The sequence below is a fragment of the Tamandua tetradactyla genome, chromosome 3 (assembly GCF_023851605.1).
Source record: "Tamandua tetradactyla isolate mTamTet1 chromosome 3, mTamTet1.pri, whole genome shotgun sequence".
NCBI classification, from domain to species: Eukaryota; Metazoa; Chordata; class Mammalia; order Pilosa; family Myrmecophagidae; genus Tamandua; species Tamandua tetradactyla.
In genome coordinates, this window is record NC_135329.1 from 141,758,019 (window position 1) to 141,779,561 (window position 21,543).

Sequence of the window (21,543 nt, forward strand, 5' to 3'; positions counted from 1 at the left end):
TTTTATTTCATTTTCACAACTCTCTATGGTAGACACTATTTTGTTTTACCACTGAGGAAAGTGAGGTTCAAAAGAAAAAGTTTCAAGAGCACATGAAAAGATGCTGAACAATATTAGTTATTAGGGAAAAGCAAATCAAAACCACAGCGATGTACCACTTTACACATTCTAGGAGAGCATTATAATATTAAAAAAAAAAACCCAGAAAGTAATAAATATTAAAGAGAATGTGGAGAAATTGGAACCCTTGTACATTGTTGGTGGGAATGTAAAATGGTGCAGCCACTATAGAAAATGTTTTGGCAATGCCTCAAAAAGTTAATCATAAAATTACCACATGACCCTGCAGTTCCACTACTAGTTATATACCCAAATGACTTAAAAGCAGCTACTCAAACATGTACATGTATATGCATGTCCATAGCAGCACTATTCACGTAGCCAAAAGGTGGAAACAGCCCAAATATCCATCAGTGGATGGATGGATAAACAAATTCTGGCATGCACATACAATGGAATTTTATTCAACCATAGAAAGGAATGAAGTTCTGAAAAATGCTACTACATGGATGAACCACAAAAATATTACGCTAAGTGAAAGAATCCAGACACTGAAGGTTACATATTGTGTGATTCCTTTTATATGAGATAACAAGAACAGGTAAATCCACAGAAACCGAAAGCAGTTTGGTGGTTGCCGGGGCTGAGAGGAGTAGGGAATGGGGAGTGCTTATAGGGTCTCCTTTTATCACCTTCTGGGGTGATAAAAATGTTTTGGAACTAGGTGGAGGCAGTGGCTGCCCAGTTATGTGAATGTACCAAATGCTGGCCAATTGTTCATTCTATTTGTTTATGTATTTGGCATGGGCAGGCTCCGGAAATCGAACCCGGTCTCCAACATGGCAGGCAAGAACTCTGCCACTGAGCCATCATTGTTCTGCCCTAATTGTTCACTTTAAAATAATTTTATGTAATGTGAATTTCACCTTTTTTTTAAAAATTCAGGTATAGTAGGCCTAGACATGCCTAGTGAATATTGGAGTTATTTAGCTTTTCAGAGAACACGGGAATGCAAGCCTTACTTTCCAGAGGAAGAATCAAGACAGGGAGCTAGTTGGAGCTAGTTCAGAGCAGATGTAACCACAGGATTCAGATTTCCTAGAGCACCAGTCACTTCATAATGTGTTCATTTGGAGAACTCAGTATGGATAATATTTCTAACTAACTGGGACAACTGCTACAGCAAAGGCATGCAAAGATATGGTGGAAAAATATTCTGAATTTGGAGTTGGATACATCATTTTAAAGGATGATCATGAAGGAGCTATCACCTATGGTTTACAGGTAGGCTACACTTAGCAATCCCACCAATGTGAAAAGCAGCCCATGTATTAAAGATCCAGTGTATTTCACATCTTCTTAAAACAGCCAAAAGTCTGTGTCTATATTGGAAAACAGACTTGTGGATAAAATAAACATTTACTTCTTTTTAGAAATTTTCCCCCTTTTTTACTTCCATCTGCTCATTGTCGCAAACAAGAGCTAATCAGCTGAGCAAAGAAACAGATGTGCTATGACGGCTCTAAAAATGGGTCTCTCTCTGCCTGGCAAAGGGTCATTGACGGGATGGTTGCCATAACAACCAGTTTACACCAATGCAGAAATATCACAGGCTTTTTGCAGCCACTCTTGCCTTTGTTAATTATGCCATTCTGAGCAAAATGATACAATAATGCTATTTTCTTTGGCATTGCCAGAACTAGAGACCACAAATTAAATATTTTGTGTTGAAGGGCCTGGTACTAAGTGCTTTATCTGTATTAACTCACGATCCTCACAAAAACCCCATAAAGTCAATAAAGTCAATTGTGTTATTAGCCTTAAGTTTTTAGAGGAATTAAGGCACAGAAAGACTGGAAACTTTTTTTTGTTCTTGGACAAATTATTAGGTAGTGGCACTGGATTTGAACTCAGATATTTGGCTCCAAAATGCTCACTCTAACGACTGTTTGGCCAACTGTTAAAGTGTACCAAATACGACGTGAATCTAGGCTTTGTTTTTATATTTTTATTTTTTAATTATTTTAGATGAGAGTTATTCTTCCTAATATGTTGAGCAAAGTGTAATATTCTAGCCTGACTAGAAACCGATGTCATTTGGCTCAAGGGGAGGAAGAGAGTTTCTGGAAAGATAAACTACGTTCTTAAGAGTAGAATTAAGGAGATTTGAGTTTTATTCTTAACGCCGCCATTAATTTCTAAAAGTGAAAATGATCCAGTTATTTCAGTATGGTGTCAGTTTGCGTTAAAAAAAAAAGTCAAGAGCATGAGTTTTGGAGGCAATTACACCTGGAGCAAATCCTAGCCACCTGCTTACCCACTTACCACTGACCTCAGCCAGGTGACTGAGTATCTCTAAATGGTAAAATGCGGAGGGAAAAAAACAACTATGTCAAAGGACAAAGTGAAATAATGTATTGAAAGTGCTTTGCATAGTGCCTGGTATAATAAGCGCTTTAAAGAACGAAGGCAAAGCTCACCCTACCCCAAGCCTCACCCACCCTCCCCTGCCTAAACTGTTTGCCCCTTTAAAACAGAGAGATTTGGCCTGGGAGTCTCTGCCTCTGAGGGGCCTTCTACTTTAGAGAACATTTACAGTTTTTTAGGGAGAAAAGCCTCTTCCATCTCTCACATTCCGTGGCTCTGGTGTTCTGCTGATGCTAAGGGTGGGAGATTACCAAGCTCGCAATAAAGTGAATTGATGATGATGGCATGACTTTTAGGATTCACTTTTCCCTGACTCTCCTTTAAAGGATTGGGGATCCTATGACTCCCCCTGCTAGTTATGTTACTGCCAGGAATGGAGGGTTTGGGGAGCTGGGGAGGTTCAAGTGAGAGGTCTAGAATTTCGGAGAATTGGCTGAAAAATTTTTATCTTCCCCAGAGACACTCAGCCATTTGCTGTTCCCTGGTTCTTCCCAGGCTCTTGGGTCAGCCTCTAAGAGACAGATTCCTTGCTTTCTGATTCTAGAGATGACCCTGTCTATATCTGCAGATGTGGTCTCCACCTTCGGGAGGCCCTTGAAGCAGTGTTCGGATGCTTGGGGCACCAGTAAGTGACAAGCCCAGGGCAAGAGTGAAATAAACGATTTGAGCACAGCACCAGCTCTCACCCTCACTCCTGTAGCAGCTCCCCTCTCAGCCAGAGCTCTCAGGGAAGTTGAGTCATATGTCATTTGTCAGTGTGGAGGTGGGGGCCCGCGTCTGGAGGCGGTGGTGACGCCCCATCACCCTCCTCCTAGGGGTCTAAGTATAGAGTCTCACCCAGATGTGCAGAAGCCCAGGAGGCCCAGCGCTGAGGCCTCACATGCCTGCTGCTCAGTCACCTCCTCAGTGAGCATTTGGAACTTCCCAGCCTGTCCTCACATCTGCACTGCCACCCTTCTCCTCCCCTACCCAGCCCTCTCAGCTCCAGGCACAGAAGCAAAACTTGGTTGATGCTTAATGGCTAGAGAGGGAAGAGGGTCAGGGTGCCTGCTGTTTTCTCCTTCTTCACTCACCCAGGAGGAAGAAATGATCTTGGTTCTTGATCATCCTGGTTAGCAGGGTGATATCAGCTTGGGAGAAGACAGAAACCTGAGACTTCTTACAGATGATGAGTACGCTTAAGTGGAAACATTTAAATAAGGTGTGTGATTTGCATTCCTTCCTATTTTTTAGGTGCATCATGGAAGAGAAAAAAGTAAAATTTTTTCACATTAGTTTCATATTGTGGGCTCATGATTCAGTTCTATTGCCTACTAGCTGTGTGACCTTGGACAAGTTTCTTAAATTTTCTGAATCTGTTTCCTCACCTGGGGTAATGATACCTGACCTAATAAGCTGTAAAATGGACCAAAGTATAGGAGCTTCTAGTCGCTCTTTCCTTACTGTATTCTGGCATATCAGAGCACTAACTGGCAAAAGAAAGGGGGCTGTGAGGAGGGAAGAGTGAGGACAAGAAATGAGAGGGAGCAGGAAATCCATCTGCTTAGTTGGAGTCCATGCTTTCATGCACATAGTATGGAAGGTGCTATAGCTATGGCTTATGGAAAACAAAATCTCCTTGGCACTGGCCCCAGCATTCTCTATATCTCAGGAATGCCCAGGAGATGCCTCACTGAGGAGGGTAGTGAGGAGACACTACTGGCTGCTCCATGAATGAGCTGTGGCGACTTTAGACAAGTCAACTCCCCACTTGGGACCTCAGTTTCCTCTTCTGTAATATCAGGAGGTTGAATTAAGACACTGGAGGTCCAGCTGCATCTCTGGTGTGGGGAAGCTGTTGGAGCAGGCGAGGGCGGAGGGATTGTACTGGGCCTCCATGCAAATTCACTCCTCCAAGAGGGTTTTTGAGAGGTAAGGACAGAGACAAAAACAGACAAAATTTGGACATGGTGATTTACCTCTTATAGATGAGTTCTGTGGATGCTGGTCCTGAGTCTGAGAAGGGGTCTTACCTCATAAGATAAGGGTGAATGGCTCATTACCATGGTTTTGGGGAACTTAAAAAATGAGTGCTGTGCTGTCCTCAGACCCAGAACCATCACCCTCTCCGCTCTACAGCTATGCTGAGCCTTGCTTATGGGAAGGTGGGGTTGTGCAAGCATGCTCTGTATAGTTGTTTTTTGTTTTTTTTGCATGGGCAGGCACTGAGAATTGAACCCGGGTCTCCGGCATGGCAGGCGAGAACTCTGCCTGCTGAGCCATTGTGGCCCATCCAGCTCTGTGTGTTTTTAATTTATTTTTAAAATCTTGCTTTATTTCTCAAAAGGCTTCAGTTGCATATTAAAACCCTGGGAAAAGACTTATAGAATGTCACATTTTAATTAGAGATTTTGCTGGATTTCATAAAGACAGTATAATTTAAATTACATCTGGCAATTTCTCAGTGAGCAAATATAGATCCAATGCTAGCCTTTTTGCCTTTCCTGAAAGAATAAAAAAATTAATTCATCAATTCTAATTCCTCTACTCCACATCCCCTTTGTTCAAACAAATTTTTGCAAATATATCCTTCTTGAAGTTATATTTCATCCTAGAGCAGATGCCATATGTTTATTTGGTATCTGAGCCTGTAAAACTTTAAGATGTTTTATGCAAAAACTGATGAAAAATATTTATAACTGCAATCTCTGATTCCAGGGAAGAAGCTCTATTTTGGAAATCTTTACGATCAGTAATACTTATCAGTTATGCAGCATGAATTGTATAAGGAAAATTAAGAATCCTGTTTGCTTTCTTACCTCTTGGTCCATCTCATCTGCCATTCTGTTGCTTGCATTTTGGGGCTCAAGGTCAGCCAAGGATTAATAGCTTTAGGATTATTTGCCTTGCTTCTTATTTAGCTGAATTTAGCACTTGAGATAACAAATTTTGCCTGTGTACTTGAGTGAAATTTTAATCTTGACCTTTGGTTATAATTTTAGATTGCACAATTGATTTTAGCAAGGTGAGAAATCAGAATGCATAAGACAAAACTGTTTACATTTTTAATGGCACTTTAAAAATCAGTGGAAAAACAAAATGATCTGAATAACAACTGTATTATTTTTAAGTCTGGTAGATCATTTTTGTGAGAGTAGCAACATATTTTTTTCTTATGATAGATGCGCTACTATAGTGTTATTTGCTTTGAGAGGTTAGACTCTCATTATTGACAGAGATTTGATAAATGATTTTGAGTTAAATATCTTGTTGGAGAAATCTAGGTTTTCTGAATCCAGGAGCTCATATGTTGACTGTTTTTATCCCCTTTATATCCAGTCTAAAACAGATGTACCTTCCAGATAACAGAGACCTTGATTTGAGGAGAGACTGTTCTCTCAGGCTCTTAGAGATCCAGGCTTCCTCCCAAGAGGCAGAGAGTGAAACTTACTATCTTGGGAGCCTTATCAGTAAGACCTACCCCTGGTCTAGACTGAAATAAAACTATCATCATGAGGCATTCCATAGGATCAGGGTGACCTGGGAACATGAAAGTACCACCCCAAGCCTCATGTTTACAACAGAAAGAAAGGCAGGTAGAAGAAAAATTATTTTATTCTTTTTGTGTTAAACTCATGGGGGTCTAGTTTTAAGACCAAGACACCATCTTTTACCTGTCAACTTGTTGCTAAAGAATCCCAACAATTGCCAAGCTCCCTGGAGGAAGAAAACATGCCTTGAAAGTGAAGATAAACATTTCAAATTTTTAAAAAATATTTTCAAACAAACAAAATTTGCCTCTTTTTTTTTTGCTATAGAAATAATTCATACTTCCTGTAGACAAGTAAATAAAATAAATATTACCCAAACTCAATGAACCAATAATATCTACTATTAACATTTTTAGTGCCATTGAAAAAGCTGAATAACCAGCATTTTCATAAACAGTATTTCAGATGAGACCCATGAAAAGGAGGTTGCTTAGATTGCATGGCAGAAAGAAACGCAGGGGGAGGAAGTGATCTGCCAAGTTCCCCAGTGAGAAGCGGCAGAACCAAAACACAGATGCCCAGCTCTGGAGTTTTCTTCTACTAATCAGAGGTACAAGTCCCTCTCAAACGGATAGCTGCTGACAGTTGTGTTTTTCTCTGCCATTCCCCAGCCGATGGCTGAGGAAAAGGTCAGCCATCCTCAGCAGAATTCTGCTGACGTTGCCCAGAGACGGACAAGGGGATGATATGTATCAAAACAGTTGCATCATCCTGTTGCAGGTGTAGTTTCAACCTGGAGGAGAAGAAGAAGCTGTGCGGAACAGAAGGAAGTGACTAGAGGTGGATTTAGGGAATCTGGGACTTTGGAACTCTTCAGCCTATAAAGAGAACTGCCCTAGCAATCAAGGAAACCTGATCACCAGCCTTTGCTCCAAAGACCAGTTGAACTAAACTGTTGGTGAAAACTCATTTCTCATCTTTAGTTTGCTCCAGAAAGAAAAGTTTTGAGCAGCTAAGGTGATAATAAGTGATGTTTGGGACGTTTAAGCGCACTTCTGGGTAAAATGGCTTTTAGTATTGGACACCAAAGCTGTTTGCGCCTAGATATTGCTAGTTATCCCAGCATTAGTGTTTTTCCTCTTCCTAAAATAAGCAGCAATATAGTATGTGTGCCAGAAGAGCCAAAAGTTCGCATTTCAAGGTAAGAACGTGGGCACGCTCCATTAACCAGCGTCCAAAACAATTGCTCTGTCACTGGAGCTCATCTTCCTTAACAGAGGCATTATCCCAACAACCAGCGTCTTTTGCTAGACCTTAAGACCTTCTGGAAATATTGGCAATAAAAACTTCTCAAAGATCCAGCCATCCAGTGTCAACCAGAATAATCTACTGTCTGCTCTTTCTAATTTGCATGGGGATTCTAATCTCTCAGTTTGAGATACAACCTCAAGATTACTTATTTGGAAACCCTGAATTTATAGAATATTAGAGATGGAAGGGAAGGATAGAAATAATTTATTCTGACCTTGCCATTTTACAGATCAAGAAAGTGAGGTCCTACCACGTTAGGGGTAGAGCTCAGACAAAATTTGAACTTACCCTACCTAGCAAACTTTCTTCTGATGTTTCTGTAACTGGCATCATTGTTCTCCTGGTCACTGAAGATTAAAATGTCAGTCTCTCTGGATATGTCCAGATCCCTAAATTCCCATATTAAATTGCTCTCCAAGTCCTGGAAGTCTTCCCTTGAACTCTCTCTCATACTTATTTGATTCTCCTCATTCTACTGCCGCTCACATCATTCACACTCACATAAACAAAGTACAACCTGGAGGTAAAGAATATATACTTGTATTGGGCTTGTCTACTCTGTGGGGTAGTGGGAGTTGAAGTGGAAGCATGTGAAAAGACTCAATGTTTGGGTTTCTGAGCCTTGTGTCAATGCTCTCTCAATTCACCTCTCTCCATCCTTTGCTATGACCACAAAACCTGGTTCCAGGGCAGTGCATTCCCTGTCATTGCCTTGCCCTTTCTTTGTGAAGCATTGTAACAATTGTTTCAGTGAGTTCCTCTGAAAGTTGCCTTCTCCTGGGAGCAGGAGAGAAAAGACCAGTGCACCCTCCCAGGCCTACTTAACTCAGCTTTCTATTATTTAGAGACAAAGAGAATGCTGAGCTAAAGAGAATGATACTTGTTTTTTATTCCCAAAGAAATAGTTACAAATTTTGATATGAGATTGAAAGGGGATTCAATCCCAAGATGCATTGGCCTAATGTTGGCATGTATCCTTTTTGTGTGCTTCTTTAAACCCCATCACACGTGGAATCCAGATAAAGGCTCGTGTACACCTACCAAGGACCAATCCTGAAAGTGAAGCACCATCTGTGCCTAAGAATCCCTCCGAGGAGATGGAGTTTAGGTGACAGAACCTCAAAGAATCTGGTTAGTTTAGTTAAAGCATGAGTGCATCCAGGGATGAAAGTCTCCCTGGTGGCATGGGAGATAACTCCCAGGTATGAGCCTGGCCCTCACACCATAGGATCAACAATGCCATCCTAACCAAAAGGGGAAAAGAAATGTAACAAATAAGGTATCAGTGGTTGAGAGAGTTCAAATGTGGCTGAGAGGCTACTCTGAGGTCACTCTTACATAAGCGTCAGTTAGACATTGCTACCTTTCATAACTCGACCAAAACCATTCCTGCCAATCCTAAAGAATACTTAAGGCATTATATAAGATTCTACAAAGGGTCCATGCACTAGGGCAACTTTCCAAAAACCTACAACCTCCAGATGGGTCCCTGGACCAGGTAAGTCCTGAAATGCAGAGGGGTCAGCCTCTCCAGAGCATCAACTAGTTCCATTCCCCTATCCCATATTATTGACAGCTCCTTCCAACATGAAAAAGTTCATATGGGCATAGCCCAAATATCCCTGAAGAGTGGGAGAAAGATCAAGGGTTATGGTGGAGTAATAGAAAGAAGGTTGTGTTTGACAAATGAGTATGAGTGCTGAATCATTATACTAATATTTCTTTTAGCCTCCAGTACCTTACAGCAGCTAGAAATAAAAACCTAAAATTGTGGAATTGTAACCCATATCAAACTCTGAAATCTAATCAACAACTAATTGTTCAATGTGCTTTGAAATTTATTGCTTCTCTGTATATATTTTATTTTTCACAAAAAAGAAAGAAAATTGATTGTAATGATGAATGCACAGCTATATGATGATATTGTAAACCATTGATTGAACACTTCAAATGATTACGTGGAATGCAAATATATAATATATATCAATAAAAAATAAATAATTTTAAAAAGCATGAGTGCAGAAGCTGATAATTTCAATTTTTCCTTGAACATAACTTTATTAGAGCACTTAGCATAACGTAATACAATGATCTGTTACATGCCCATCTCCGCTGCCTGGATTCAAATTGCAGCCCTGACAGTTACTAGCTGTGTGACCTTGGGTAAGTTATTTAACCTTATTATGCCTCAATTCCCCTTCTCTAAAAGGTGATAATAGTACCTACCTCCTAGAGTTATTACGAGGATTAATTTAAGTGCGCATGTGCTTTCTCTCCCCAGGAACTAGTACAATGCCTGACTCATGGGTACTTGATAATTGTGAATTATTTTATTAACATAGTTTTCTATAAACTTGCTTGGAAATCTGAGCTTCTCTGTCGCATTACAAAGTCAGTTTGGGGAAGAGAATAATGTGGCCGAGGGTTGCTTTTCTATTAAATCAAACCGAGCTGAAGATAGTGTCACTCTGTAAACGGAAGTTGAAACTAGATAAATGTTTTGAATATTTCATGACAGCTTTTGAGAAATGTAAGGATTTATCCATCCGGAAATTTGATGTGCTCTTGTAATTACCTCTGTGTCCCATCCAAAATGGCCCGAAGTCGCTTTGCATTTCTTCCAGGAGGTTGTGGATGCTGGGCAGTAGACACTTTTCTTTGGCTTGCTTAACTAGAGTGATTGCCCTCTGAATTCCTAAGCAGTTGGAGACCATCTCCTTTATTGGACATTTTAGTATATATTTTCTTAGGGATTTATAGTTGTCATGATTTGTCACTTGATTATTATAGACTCCCTTTATATTTTAACTAACCACAAAGTCTTGTTGGAGCAGGAGAGTTGTGCTCTCCTTACCTCACAGAGCTCTTTCCAGGGTCATGTGTAAGAACAGCAAGCTCTTTGCTGATTGATAGGACTAAAATTATGTTTGTCCACACTTTTGAAAATGTCATTTCTGAAGGGGAAAGTGTTGAATAGCCGTCTCTGGAGATCTTTAAAAACAGTGCAGTTCCTCACCTGATCGGCGTGAAGAAAGCAAGGTCTTCAAGGGCAATCAAACAGCCTCTGCTTCTGAATTGGAATTCTTTGTACTTCAGTTTGAATGCACCCTTGAAAATAATGTGTTAAAAGTGTGACAAATGTTCTATGACAGAATATTCTATTCAGAGGTTGGGTCTGGGACCAGGCCGGGAGGGACATATGTCCATGGAAAAATATCCTATTCGGAAACCTGAAGAAAAAGGTAGAGGGTAATTTTGGGAAAAGGGCACAAGTTCTAGGACATAATGGCAGGCCCATTTTGCCAGGTCTTGCAAGTCCGGTTAACTGGGTCTGGGAGAGAGCATGTGTATTTGTTTTTCATGGCTGCTTTAACAAACTTTCACAAATTTAGTGGCTTAAAACAGCATGCATTTTTTTTTTCTTACAATGCTGTTCTCATTGGGCCCAAATCAACTCTATTTGAAGTCTTAGAAGCATTTCAGTCTTAATTTTTCTCCCAAGGGAGCTCTGCTTTTCACTCTCTCCCCCCACAACTGGCTTCTCTCACCATCTTCCCCATCTCAGTAAACAACAATTCGGTGCTTCCCATTCCTCAGGCCAAAAAAGGTTGGAGTTGTCCTCAGTTCTGCTCTCTCTTCAACACCATACACATCCTGTTAAGCAAATAGAGTTGACGCTACTTTAAAATTATATCCGGAATCTGATTATTTCTTACTGCCTCACTGTTTCACATTTGAATTTTTGCTGTAGTATTTTTAACTGGTTTTGCTTCTCAACCCATGTCCCACTTCAGTCTGTTCTCAACACGGCAGGCAGGGTGATCCTCTTTAAACATAAGCCAGATCGTGCCATTCTTTTGCTCAACGTGGTCAGTTGTCCCATCTTATGAAGGCCTACTAGGGCCTGCGACCATGGCCTCTAGCTGTGCCCGCTAACGATGCCCTTGACTACCTAGGCCATTGGCTGTTTGGGCAGATGCATTACCAGAACCTCAAAATTCCCCACCTTATAGCAATGGGTCATCTTAGGTCAAGAAGGCAGAGTTTCAGGTCAAACAGGGACTCCTAGATCCTCCACACCTCTTTGCCACAGCCCTGCCCTCTCCCAACCCCATTGTGATGGACACCAGAGTCTGAATGTAAGGACTTTGCCTGCCTAACTCAAGAAGTTAATAACAACAGATTTCTCTACAAGATTCCAGGCTTCCCAAATGAATGACAAACTGGGGGCATTTTCGGGTTATAGTGATCTTACATCCAGTCAGGCCAATAACCACAGGGACAGCCGGAGTGGCAACTGCTGCTGAAATGCAAACCAGTTGATGGGATTTGAGGAGGGGACAGACGTTTTGGGAGGAAGGGAATGAGGTGGGCGGGAGTTGCTTTATGTTAACCTACATCTTTCTGCACAATTGGTCACACTTGAGGATTTTGTGCAGAAGTCAAGCATTGTTGAGAACAAACTGTGCCTCACTATTGAATTCAGTGGCTAGTAATGGGGTGGAGGATGCAAACAAAGCCTTTCCTTACAGGATGGTAGGTCGGTGTGTTTTTCACTCTTGTGCCTCTCCTGTCACCATTCTTGGTACATAAAAGATTCAATGCATGTTTATTGAATTGCACTGAGACATTAAAAAAAATGTAATGGGCTTATCCGATGATAAATCAGTTCCAAACAAATAAGGTCTATAAAATGTGAGTCTTATTATTACTCAAATTCAATATCAGAGTAGCTAAGGGAACAAAGAAGAGGGGCTAAGAATAGAGATTGGCCAAGGACCTTTGTTGGACATCTGAGATGGCAGTGGTGTTGATGTGTTGTGTCCTGCTTTTGTCTGATAGGTCATTGCTTGTGAACAGCAGTATGACTCTTCCTATGACGCTCGCTGTGACGTCTGGTCCTTGGGAATCACAGCTATTGAACTGGGGGACGGAGACCCACCCCTCTTTGATATGCATCCTGTGAAAACGCTCTTTAAGATTCCAAGGTAGGACACTAGATGGCGCTCTTGGCTCATGTGTTCCTTATTAAAGCTCCTAGTCAGAGAATAAATAGTTCGTAAACAATTTCCAGTCCTAAGAAAGCCTGATTGTAAAATTTATTTCTTTTTGGAAGAAAGAGGGGAGACTGTTTCTGAAAGACAACATACCCGCAAGAAATAATAGAATCGTTACATATTTTTACTGGAACAATTACATATTTTCTGATTTTTCTGAGATGTTCATTTTCTTGCGCTTCTCTCAAGAAGACTATAAATGCAATTTTGGATTAAGTAATTTGCCTTAAAAATGGTGGTTTTTTTTATTATATAATAATAGTTGGCTTTTTTCCCCCCGTTTGAATCTTTCTTGGGTATTTTGGAAATCTGAGGGGTAAGAATATTGTGTGTCATATTGCTGCATCTATTTAGCATGGTATTAAAGATTATCAGAAAAATGTTACATCATTCATATGTCTTACTCCCCATCCTTTAATTTATGTCTCAGTGGGCCCAAAGAGGTCTATTTAGAAGGTATTTAGATGCAACTATGTATTTTTATTATATAAAAATATTTTTATTTAAAAAATATATAAATTTTTAATAATATTTTAGCAAATGTATTTATTGGGGATTTGCACAAGAGGTTTGATGATAACGATGTTAGGTTAAATATTTGTCTTCCTGTATGTGTTTGTCTTTCACCATAACCAGGCTGGCCAGCTCAAGGCTGTAGTTATGTTATCCATCAGGAGCTCCTTCTCGGCCTGGTTGCAGATTGAGAGATAATTTGTAACTTCTACATTTTCCTCTCAAAGGCAGCTCTGGGCTGGCTGTGCATTCATCCACTTCAACAATACAAGGGTTGACCTTTCCTTATCTGCACAATCACACAGCTCTCACAGCCTTTAAAAATTTCTCCTGATTGCAATTTGCATTTCTGATTAGGTCTATTTATATGCAGATGAGGCTCTGTGGCGCTCATCATCATAATGTTAATGTTTTACACCTAATCCAGATGTGAACAACCACCAACCATGATTCCAAAAATGATTCTCACCCAAATCAGCATTAGTCTTTTTTGCATTATCCGAAGTACAAAACAGTCCATGGTGATTAGAGGAAAAAATGGGGCTTTGGGCTTTTAAAATTAGTAGTCTGGCGAGTGTTCGGAACGATTTAAGAATGCAGGAGCCAGACGCAGCGCCGTGTACAGTAACATGTCAGAAAGTGAGAAATGGTGTTTGGAATGATTTGTGTGGGTTCTTTAAGTTTTCACATATGGTTTACCTTTCACTCGTTTATTTACTGTGGCAACATCATTTCCCAAATGTCAGCATTAAGGCGTGTCTTTCGATTAGCAAGATGTATATATATATATATATATATATATATATGCCTTTTGTTTTTTTAGTATATGTTTGTGTCACATCAAATATTGAGAAATTTTATGTGGTGATAAGCAGGTCAGAAGGGGTGTGTGTGTGTATGTGTTTGTGTGTCTAATTAGACCTGTCATCTCCAATGACAGCACTTCGCTTGCTTTTGCACCCAGCCAAGCCTTTGAAATCTAAAAATCTCTGAACTCTCATCTCTTTCATCTTGGGAGAAGCCTTCAGATCCAGAACACACAGAATCGATTCCTCCCTCCCCAGTACCTGCCTTGGGACATTTAGAAAGGGAAATGGTGACTCCTAGGAACAGGGCAATTGCTAGACATGGATTTTAGGGATGACAAGAATTCTTATGCCAACTCCCAACTATAGGGTGAGGTTTTCTTTCTCTCCTCCTAGTGTAATCTCCTGCCCTTCTGCTGTCTCTTGGTTCTCGTGCAAGTAATAAATCAGATTGTACTAGGGAATATCAAAAATAATCTGTCAAAAGGTCCCCAGTGTGTCTATGGGTGCTCCACACTTGCCATTGCCACAACCTTAACAGGGGACATTCCTGGGCCGGAAGGATGGAGGTTACAAGAAACTAGCATATTTGTATAGACTGTACAGCACTTTTCTTCCTGAGACCAGAGATGATATGTTGGGTTATACTCAATTTTATTTCCTTTTAAAAGAACCTGTCACTACTTAGGGGTGTGTGTGTATGTTTGTGTGCGTGTGTGTGTGTGTGTGTGTGTGTGTGTGTGTGAGAGAGAGAGAGAGAGAGAGAGAGAGAGAGAGAGAGAATACTTTCCTTAGAAAAGCTTTTTGATGGAGAGTGGCGGCGAAATGAATATTTACATATTTTTAAAAGGCAATCAAATTATTTGCCTTTGTCTTTCATGGGGCTCTCTCTCTCTCACTCTCTTGCTTGTTCTCTCTCTCTCTTTATACTTTTTCTTTCCTAATGGAGGCAAAAAGCAAATGACTAATAATGGCAAAAAGTCTTTGAACTTGTTCAGCTATAGAAATTGTTTTTCAGTTTCAACCGTGAGTGTCTCTGTGTTCTGGAAACCTGTTTAGTTGAGCAATGCAGTCCATTTCTAGGAAGTTTGGGCTCCAGAATTCTGCATGTGACTTTTCCATTTGGCCTTCCTCATTTGCCTCTTCCCCACAACCCTTTTGATTACTGGAAATAAATAAATTTGGTAAATTATCAAGTAAGGGAAGAAAAGAAAACCTTTACCAAGTCAGGAAGGAAGTGACTTTCATAAGTTACAAAGAACTTAAGAATTTATGTAGTGCTGGCTATATGTGAGGTGAGAGCCTCAGATGTCAACAAAGCAAGTAATTACATGGCGTTCCCAGGGCACTGGCAGAAAATATGAAACAAGACTTGCCTGGATATACTTGATTTGGTGCACCCTGGTTTCCTTGCTCTTCCCTTCTCTGCCTCCACCCACCTCCTCCTTTCTCCTGACCTTCACATTAGAAGATGACACATGGAATAATCACGACCTGTCTTTGAAATACTGCGTGACTCACAATCTTTCCTACGTAGTAAACACACAGAAATTATCTGCTGATTGGCAAGAACAGCCAATGTTTGCTGAACTGTCAGAATGTGTCATCTTGTCTAACGCCTTTGCTCCAAAAATGCCACCCCACTCTCATGGCTGATGCTTGGGCTCTTGCTATTTTTCTCCCGGAATTAGAAGAGAGGAAAAGAATGAAAACCATTTCTCTAGGCATCAGTAAGTTCAACAACATCTCTGTCGGGACTCTCTTCTGAGGGCTCTTATACAATTCTAAAGGTGCAGGCAGACTTGGAGGGATGACCTGGATGTATTTTTCATTTAAAAAGAGATGTGTTTTATAGATGTAATTGCAGGAAGCAGTAGAATTAGGAGAAATGAACAAGTATTTTTATCTTTTGGCAACCAGGTAATTTTTCTTAGTTTAGAGTCTTTGGCTATTGATTCCTTCAGCTTCCAAAGAGTGGGGCCAAGAAGCCAGTAGTGATGGGTGTGTTTATTAGACAGGCTCTGAGAGTTGTGCCACCAGATCATTTATGTTGGGGCCAGGAAGCAGCCGACTCTGCCCAGCTTCTCGATGCACATTGAGTACTTTCACTTCATTCCTTCTGGAAAAATGCAAAATGTTTTGAAGATTCCTGGCAGAAATGTCCTTGGCTGGGAGAAGAGGGGACAGAACAACCTGAATATTCCAGTCCCTGAGGCCGGTGATTATTCCTTCCTCAAGGGAGCTTTCCCTGCTGTATGCTGGATGAGAAAAGGAAAGCTCAAGAGAGTTTAGATGGAATTACCAAGTCACACTTTGGCTTGTTTCTCTTTCTGAATCTAGATTGTTCCACAGTCGTCTGTACACAACCAGCTCTCATTTTAACCAAATTTACTGAGAAACTAATTTGGGGGCGAAAGACAAGGCAGCTAGCTAGATGGTGATGGAGAAATTAATAATACCTAAGATCTGCGAGTGCTGACTATGTGGCAGGCACAGGGCTATGCATTTTACAAATATAAACACATTTAATCCTCACAGGGATCCCATGAATATTGGTACCCCCACCCCAACCCCCTTTTTTCCAGATGATATGAATGGGAGCCCAGGGAGGTTATCTAGCTTGTGCTCGGCCATCCAACCATGGGAGAACCTTGATTTGTACCTAAGTTTGACTCCAGAGCCCACAATTTTTGCTACTTAAAAGAAGTTTATAATCCCCCATCCTTTCCCCTGCTCCCAATTTTAAATTGACATTGTAAACCTGAAAGTTAGAATTTTGTGAGCATTGTAATTGTGTCAGTCAAGGAACTGAAAAGCAGGAATCAAGATTGTCATCATACGTGAACTCAGGCCCTCCTTGGCATATTGATTTTTGAATCAAGAGCCAGAAATCCTTCTCTTCTCCAAACTCACCTTTAAGCAACTGCCTTTCAGTTCTCACTTTAGAACCTAGGTTGAGTGTTTGAATTAAAGAATTGCAGAACATATGTTACGTAAAAGTAGAGTGGTACTTCAAATCATCTTTTTCACTACTCAGAAGTTTCTCTTCCCTCTCCCCATCCTTGCAAAAGCTGTATCCTCTATAGCCAGAATTTCCTTTCCCTTCTCCTTCCTCTAATTTTTTCCAATAGGATAAAGCTCTCTTTGGCTCTAGGGTAAATGGAAATCTTTTTCTGGCATCCTGAGTTGGAATAAATTTTCTCATGAAAAATGTGTATTAAATGGTTAATTAGGAGGAGGAAATATAACATCTGAAGTTCTCCACTTTTGGTACATTAGTAGACTAGCTGATAGGCTAGCTAAATTGGCTTCTATGGTCTTGTCTGAGGACTTAATCACTCTCTAGAACTTTGTTTATGAAAAAAAATGCTTTCCAACTCCTAAACTATTGACTTACCAAAATGCTTTGGAACAGAGTCAGCTGGGAATTTGGGAAGAGCCATGCCCTCTATCCCGAGGCACCTTTAACTGTGCTCATCTTAAATCAGTCTCTGGGTTGGGTGCTTGAATTGCAAAGATGAATAGCCCTCCCCCCCGACATGGTTAAAATGTGAAATGAGCAGAAATTAGATAGCAAACAGGAGGAGAAGCCAGACTTAGGGAATCCTTGGACTGCCTGGATTGGGTGGGCAGTGGGGCTCAGGAAGTCTGAGACCCACAAAACATTTGTGAGTCTATTTGAAAGGTCTCCTCTAGGACTCAGAGCCTACAATTGAGTCCTGTCCTGAAACAGAGAATCCTTGGATTGAATTTGCATTTAATGTAGGCATTTTTTTTAAAGGTAAAGATTCCTTTTGATTTGGCCTTCTCTAATTCAAAACCAAGTCCTTCCTACATGGTAAACAACAGCCCCTGCCTGTTCCTTGGCTGCGAGTGAATGCAGAGGCAGCAGAGAGCCCTGAGTCACCACAAATTGTCTTACTATTACAGAATTGTCACAGAACATTTTCCCTTGGGGCTGTGAAATATAAGGAAGAGAAATTAAAACTAAACTATTGTTGTTGAAGTGTAATGAGTGAAGGAGGGTGTGTTTAATGGCACAGTAAGGCTGGATTTGCTTCTGGGAATTTTTGTTTCTCTTCACCAACCCAGGTCACATAGCTATTGGCTTTTTAGCAATGAACCCTCACAATCCCAACTTCAGTCATAAAACAAGAAGCGCTAGAAGAATTAGCATCATTTAGCATTTACTGAGTGCCTAATAGCAAAAAAAAAAAAAAAGAAAGAAAAAGAAAAAAAAAAGCTTTGAAATACTCCAGTGGAAAAACAAATTGTCTTTTATGAGTCTTTTTCTTTCTTGGGAGTTTTCTAATCCCATTTTAGTGCATTGCTTTCCCATCCTTCAGCCACCCCACCCTGCCCCAGCCACTGGAAGATCCTCTGGGCCTAGAACTTGATACTCCATTTCCATGGGAACGCAGTAGCTAGAGGCAGATGGTAGAAATGCCCCAGAAGGCTCCCACTCTGTGGAACCTGTTTCCAAATTATTTTTTAATTTGAGTTGAGCAGCTGAGGCTATTAGTTCCTGTGGGGGTGCGCTTTGCTGCCCCCCCCCCCCCCCCAATCCTGGCATGCAGGAGAGTTCAGCTTTGCAAGGTTTCATTTGGGAATGAAGTGGCAAAGCAGGAAAGTGCCTTCAGGGACTGCTATTCCATCAGGGTTAAGAAACCCACCCTGAGAGAAGGAAAAGGCCAGAGAAGGCAAGGGTTGACTTGAGGTAAAGGCCAGAGAAGGCGAGGGTTGACTTATAGCCCTATCTGTGCTTTTGCCCTCATTACCCTGATTTCATTATTTTGGCATCATTTACTTTGGCTAATTCCAATTTAGCTCCTAAATGACGGAGAGATGGGCAAAGAAGGTAGGCAAGGAAACAGAGCTCAAAATAGTGCTGAAGGGTTGAGGCACCCTCGTTTCCTCTCTATTCCAGAAAAACTAGGGAATGAAAGTGAAGGATAGTTATAACTGCTTGCATAGTGGTGGGACAGGGGTAAAACAGGGCTGAAGAGAGACAAGGTAATAGTGTGGGGGAAGGCTTATCACCGCTGGAGCTGTCCAGTCCTATAGAATCCTAGAGTCAGGTAAAGCCAATGCCAGCAAAAAGAAAGAGTAGTGTGGTGGTCAAGTGTGGGTGCTGTATCAGTGATCTATTAGGATGTAACAAACCACCTCCAAACTTAGTTGTTTAAAACTACAATCATTTATTAGCTCCCATGAATCTGTGGGTTCTCTGGGTGGCTCTGATGACCTGAACTTGCCTGGGCTTGCTCATGTATCTGAGGACAGCTGGGAGTTGGTGGGAGGTTGGCTGGTCTGAGATGACCTTGACTAGGATGCCATGGCTCTGTGCCAGGTGGTTTCTTATCCTCCAGCGGGCTAGTCGGGACTTATGTTGGTGAGATGGTGCCAGGCATAGATACAGGATGGAATAGAAAATTGGGCCATTTTTACAACCAGCTTCCCACACTGTACTATGGTCAGTCTGTATGGGTTCGAATAGCAGCTCCTCAGCTACATACCTGTGTGAACCTAACCAAATTACTTAATGCCTCTGTGTCTGTTTCCACTCCTGGAAAATGAGTATACAAATAGGAGCAGCTTCTATTTGTATACTCACTTTGGAATATACTATTTGTATACTTATTGTGGAAAGCTAATGAATGTAAAGCGTTCAGAACAGTACATAGCAGCACCCAATTTATGCCATGTACAACCAAAGAAAAGATCTCAAGAGTACATTTATACTGTAAGGAATTTTCTTTTCCTTGTAGTTGAAGACTTGAAAGCTTCCATCAAAAAGGACCACCCATGCGATCAATCATTTAAAAGTTCAGACAATTGATTTATTGATGATTATATGGGGAATTGATAAAGAATGAAGGCTGATTTCTCAATAAATTCTTATTCGTGCTGCACCTGTCTGAAGGACTCTGCTCTTAGTATCAGTTGCCACAATTCCTTCATTATTAGAAATACTCCTAAGAGAAGTAACTCCCTCCTACACACACACACACACACACACAGGATTTGGGACATGAACTGCCCACTGGAAAGCAGAACTGGCCTTTGTTCTGACCCTCATTGTGTCTACTATGAGTGCTGATGTCGTCATCATCTGAAGAGGACTGAGGCTGTGGTACTTCTTTTGTCATGACTTTTTACTCAGTTGATGCATTGTATGATGCGGGCTTGACCGTCTCCCTCTACAGAGCCCATTAACCTTCTGTGGTAGACTCAGCCCTCTCTGGGCTCTGGAAATTTCTTGTCCCCAGGTAAAAGGACAATAGCAGTGGCTCTAGACACAGGGTCACTAACTGAAGACTGAGTCCCTTTTTGCTTCCATTCTCTGTACTAAAAAGATTGACTTTTTTTTCCAGCCTGGAAAAACTGAAAACATTGGCAAAAGTAAATGGAAACCTAAGCCAGGCAAGGGGATTGTAACTAGAGAGCCCCTAGTTCTTATAGATGAGTTCAGGTTTCTTGGCTTGGAGGTATGAAACCTTAGGTACTGAGAGAATATACTGATGAGACTGCTAACCAACTGTCAGTAATATCAGAAGCGTTCTGGAGAACAGGATTGGTGTCTGAGGAGTGGAAAAGGATGAATGCACCTCAATTCTCTAAAAAAAGATAGATGGAAGACTGCGAACTACCATCTGGTGAGCTTGACTTTGTTTCTGGATTTTTCCCCCTTGAATAGTTTGTGAATTCTTAGAAAAGAAAGCTGTGATTACTGGGAATTAGCAGGGGCTCACTAAAAACAAGCCATGTTAGACTAATTTCCTTATTTGGCGTTATTGCAAGACTGGTAGGAATGGAGATTGTTTGAGACATAATGTGTTTGGATTTTCAACATTAGGTACAATCTGTTTGGACCCAAGATGAAGACACACAGGATGGATAATGGTGGTGTTGATGGATTCATAACCCAGAAAAGGATTGAACTGAAGAGGGCTAGGTAATGAAGTCAGTGTCAACATGACAGAAATCCTGGAGGCCTTGGGCAAGCCTCTGCCTACTGTCCTGCCTGTTTAATGAGCTGGAGGACACTGGAAGCCTGTGGATCATATTCATGAAGGCAGTAGCTGATATGCTGGATGACAGACTGGGAATCCCAAAAGATGCTAGTTGTCAGGAGCTGTGGGTGTCTCAAGCAAATAGGGTCAGAAACCTTGGTGAGCTCTACAGTCTGAGCATGCCATGGTTTTATCAGGTGAAAATTGATTTACTCATAGCTGTAAGCCCAATAGGGGTCAAAGAGTTTGTTGTAGCTGTGAAAATAGTAAGACAATCTTACATGGTGTAATGTGAGGTTTTATAGAACGAAAAGCTTCTCCCCGCTCCCCACCTCCCGTATGCTCTCTGTCCTAGCTAGAACCCATTTTTCATAATGGCCTCATTCTGGTAAATACACTCAAAGTGCCCCAAGGAGCCTTTCCCTGACAGAACTCTAATGGGCCTGAAGCAGGTATTTCACTGGGATTTGGACACATTGGCATTGGTTCTGCTCTTGCTCTGTCACTATTCCAGCATTCCTCCCCTTAGTGAGGGAAAATTGCTACCTTTCTTGAGAAGTATTGTTTTGCATCGAAATAAAAGGACTTCTGTAGAACCAGGGTTCTTGGCATCCTATCCACACTCTCTGGGTGCTCAGGTGCTCAGTAGAGGGTGACCCACAACTGCAGGGCCAGAGCCGTCCACTGCAGCAGGGATTTTTACCCAGGAACAGGGCTCAGCTATGTCCTAGGGCAGGGTTCTCAATCCTGGCTACACATCAGAGCCCCTAGGGAGCTTTAAAATATACTAGTGCCTGGGTGCCACTGCCAAAGATGCCAATTTAATTTCTCTGGGGTGGAGCTCAACATTTATATAAATATAAATTATATAATTAACTTTACAAAT

At 41.2% G+C, this 21,543-nt stretch overlaps 1 protein-coding gene across 1 annotated transcript in view; it reads left to right on the forward strand.

The window, feature by feature from the left end:
- Positions 1-21,543, forward strand: part of MYO3B (myosin IIIB) — a 510,258-nt gene that overhangs the window by 32,070 nt on the left and 456,645 nt on the right. Inside the window, exon 7 of the mRNA XM_077151780.1 lies at positions 12,111-12,256. Within this exon, the coding sequence (XP_077007895.1) occupies positions 12,111-12,256 (146 nt within the window). The remainder of the gene's footprint in view (positions 1-12,110; positions 12,257-21,543) is intronic.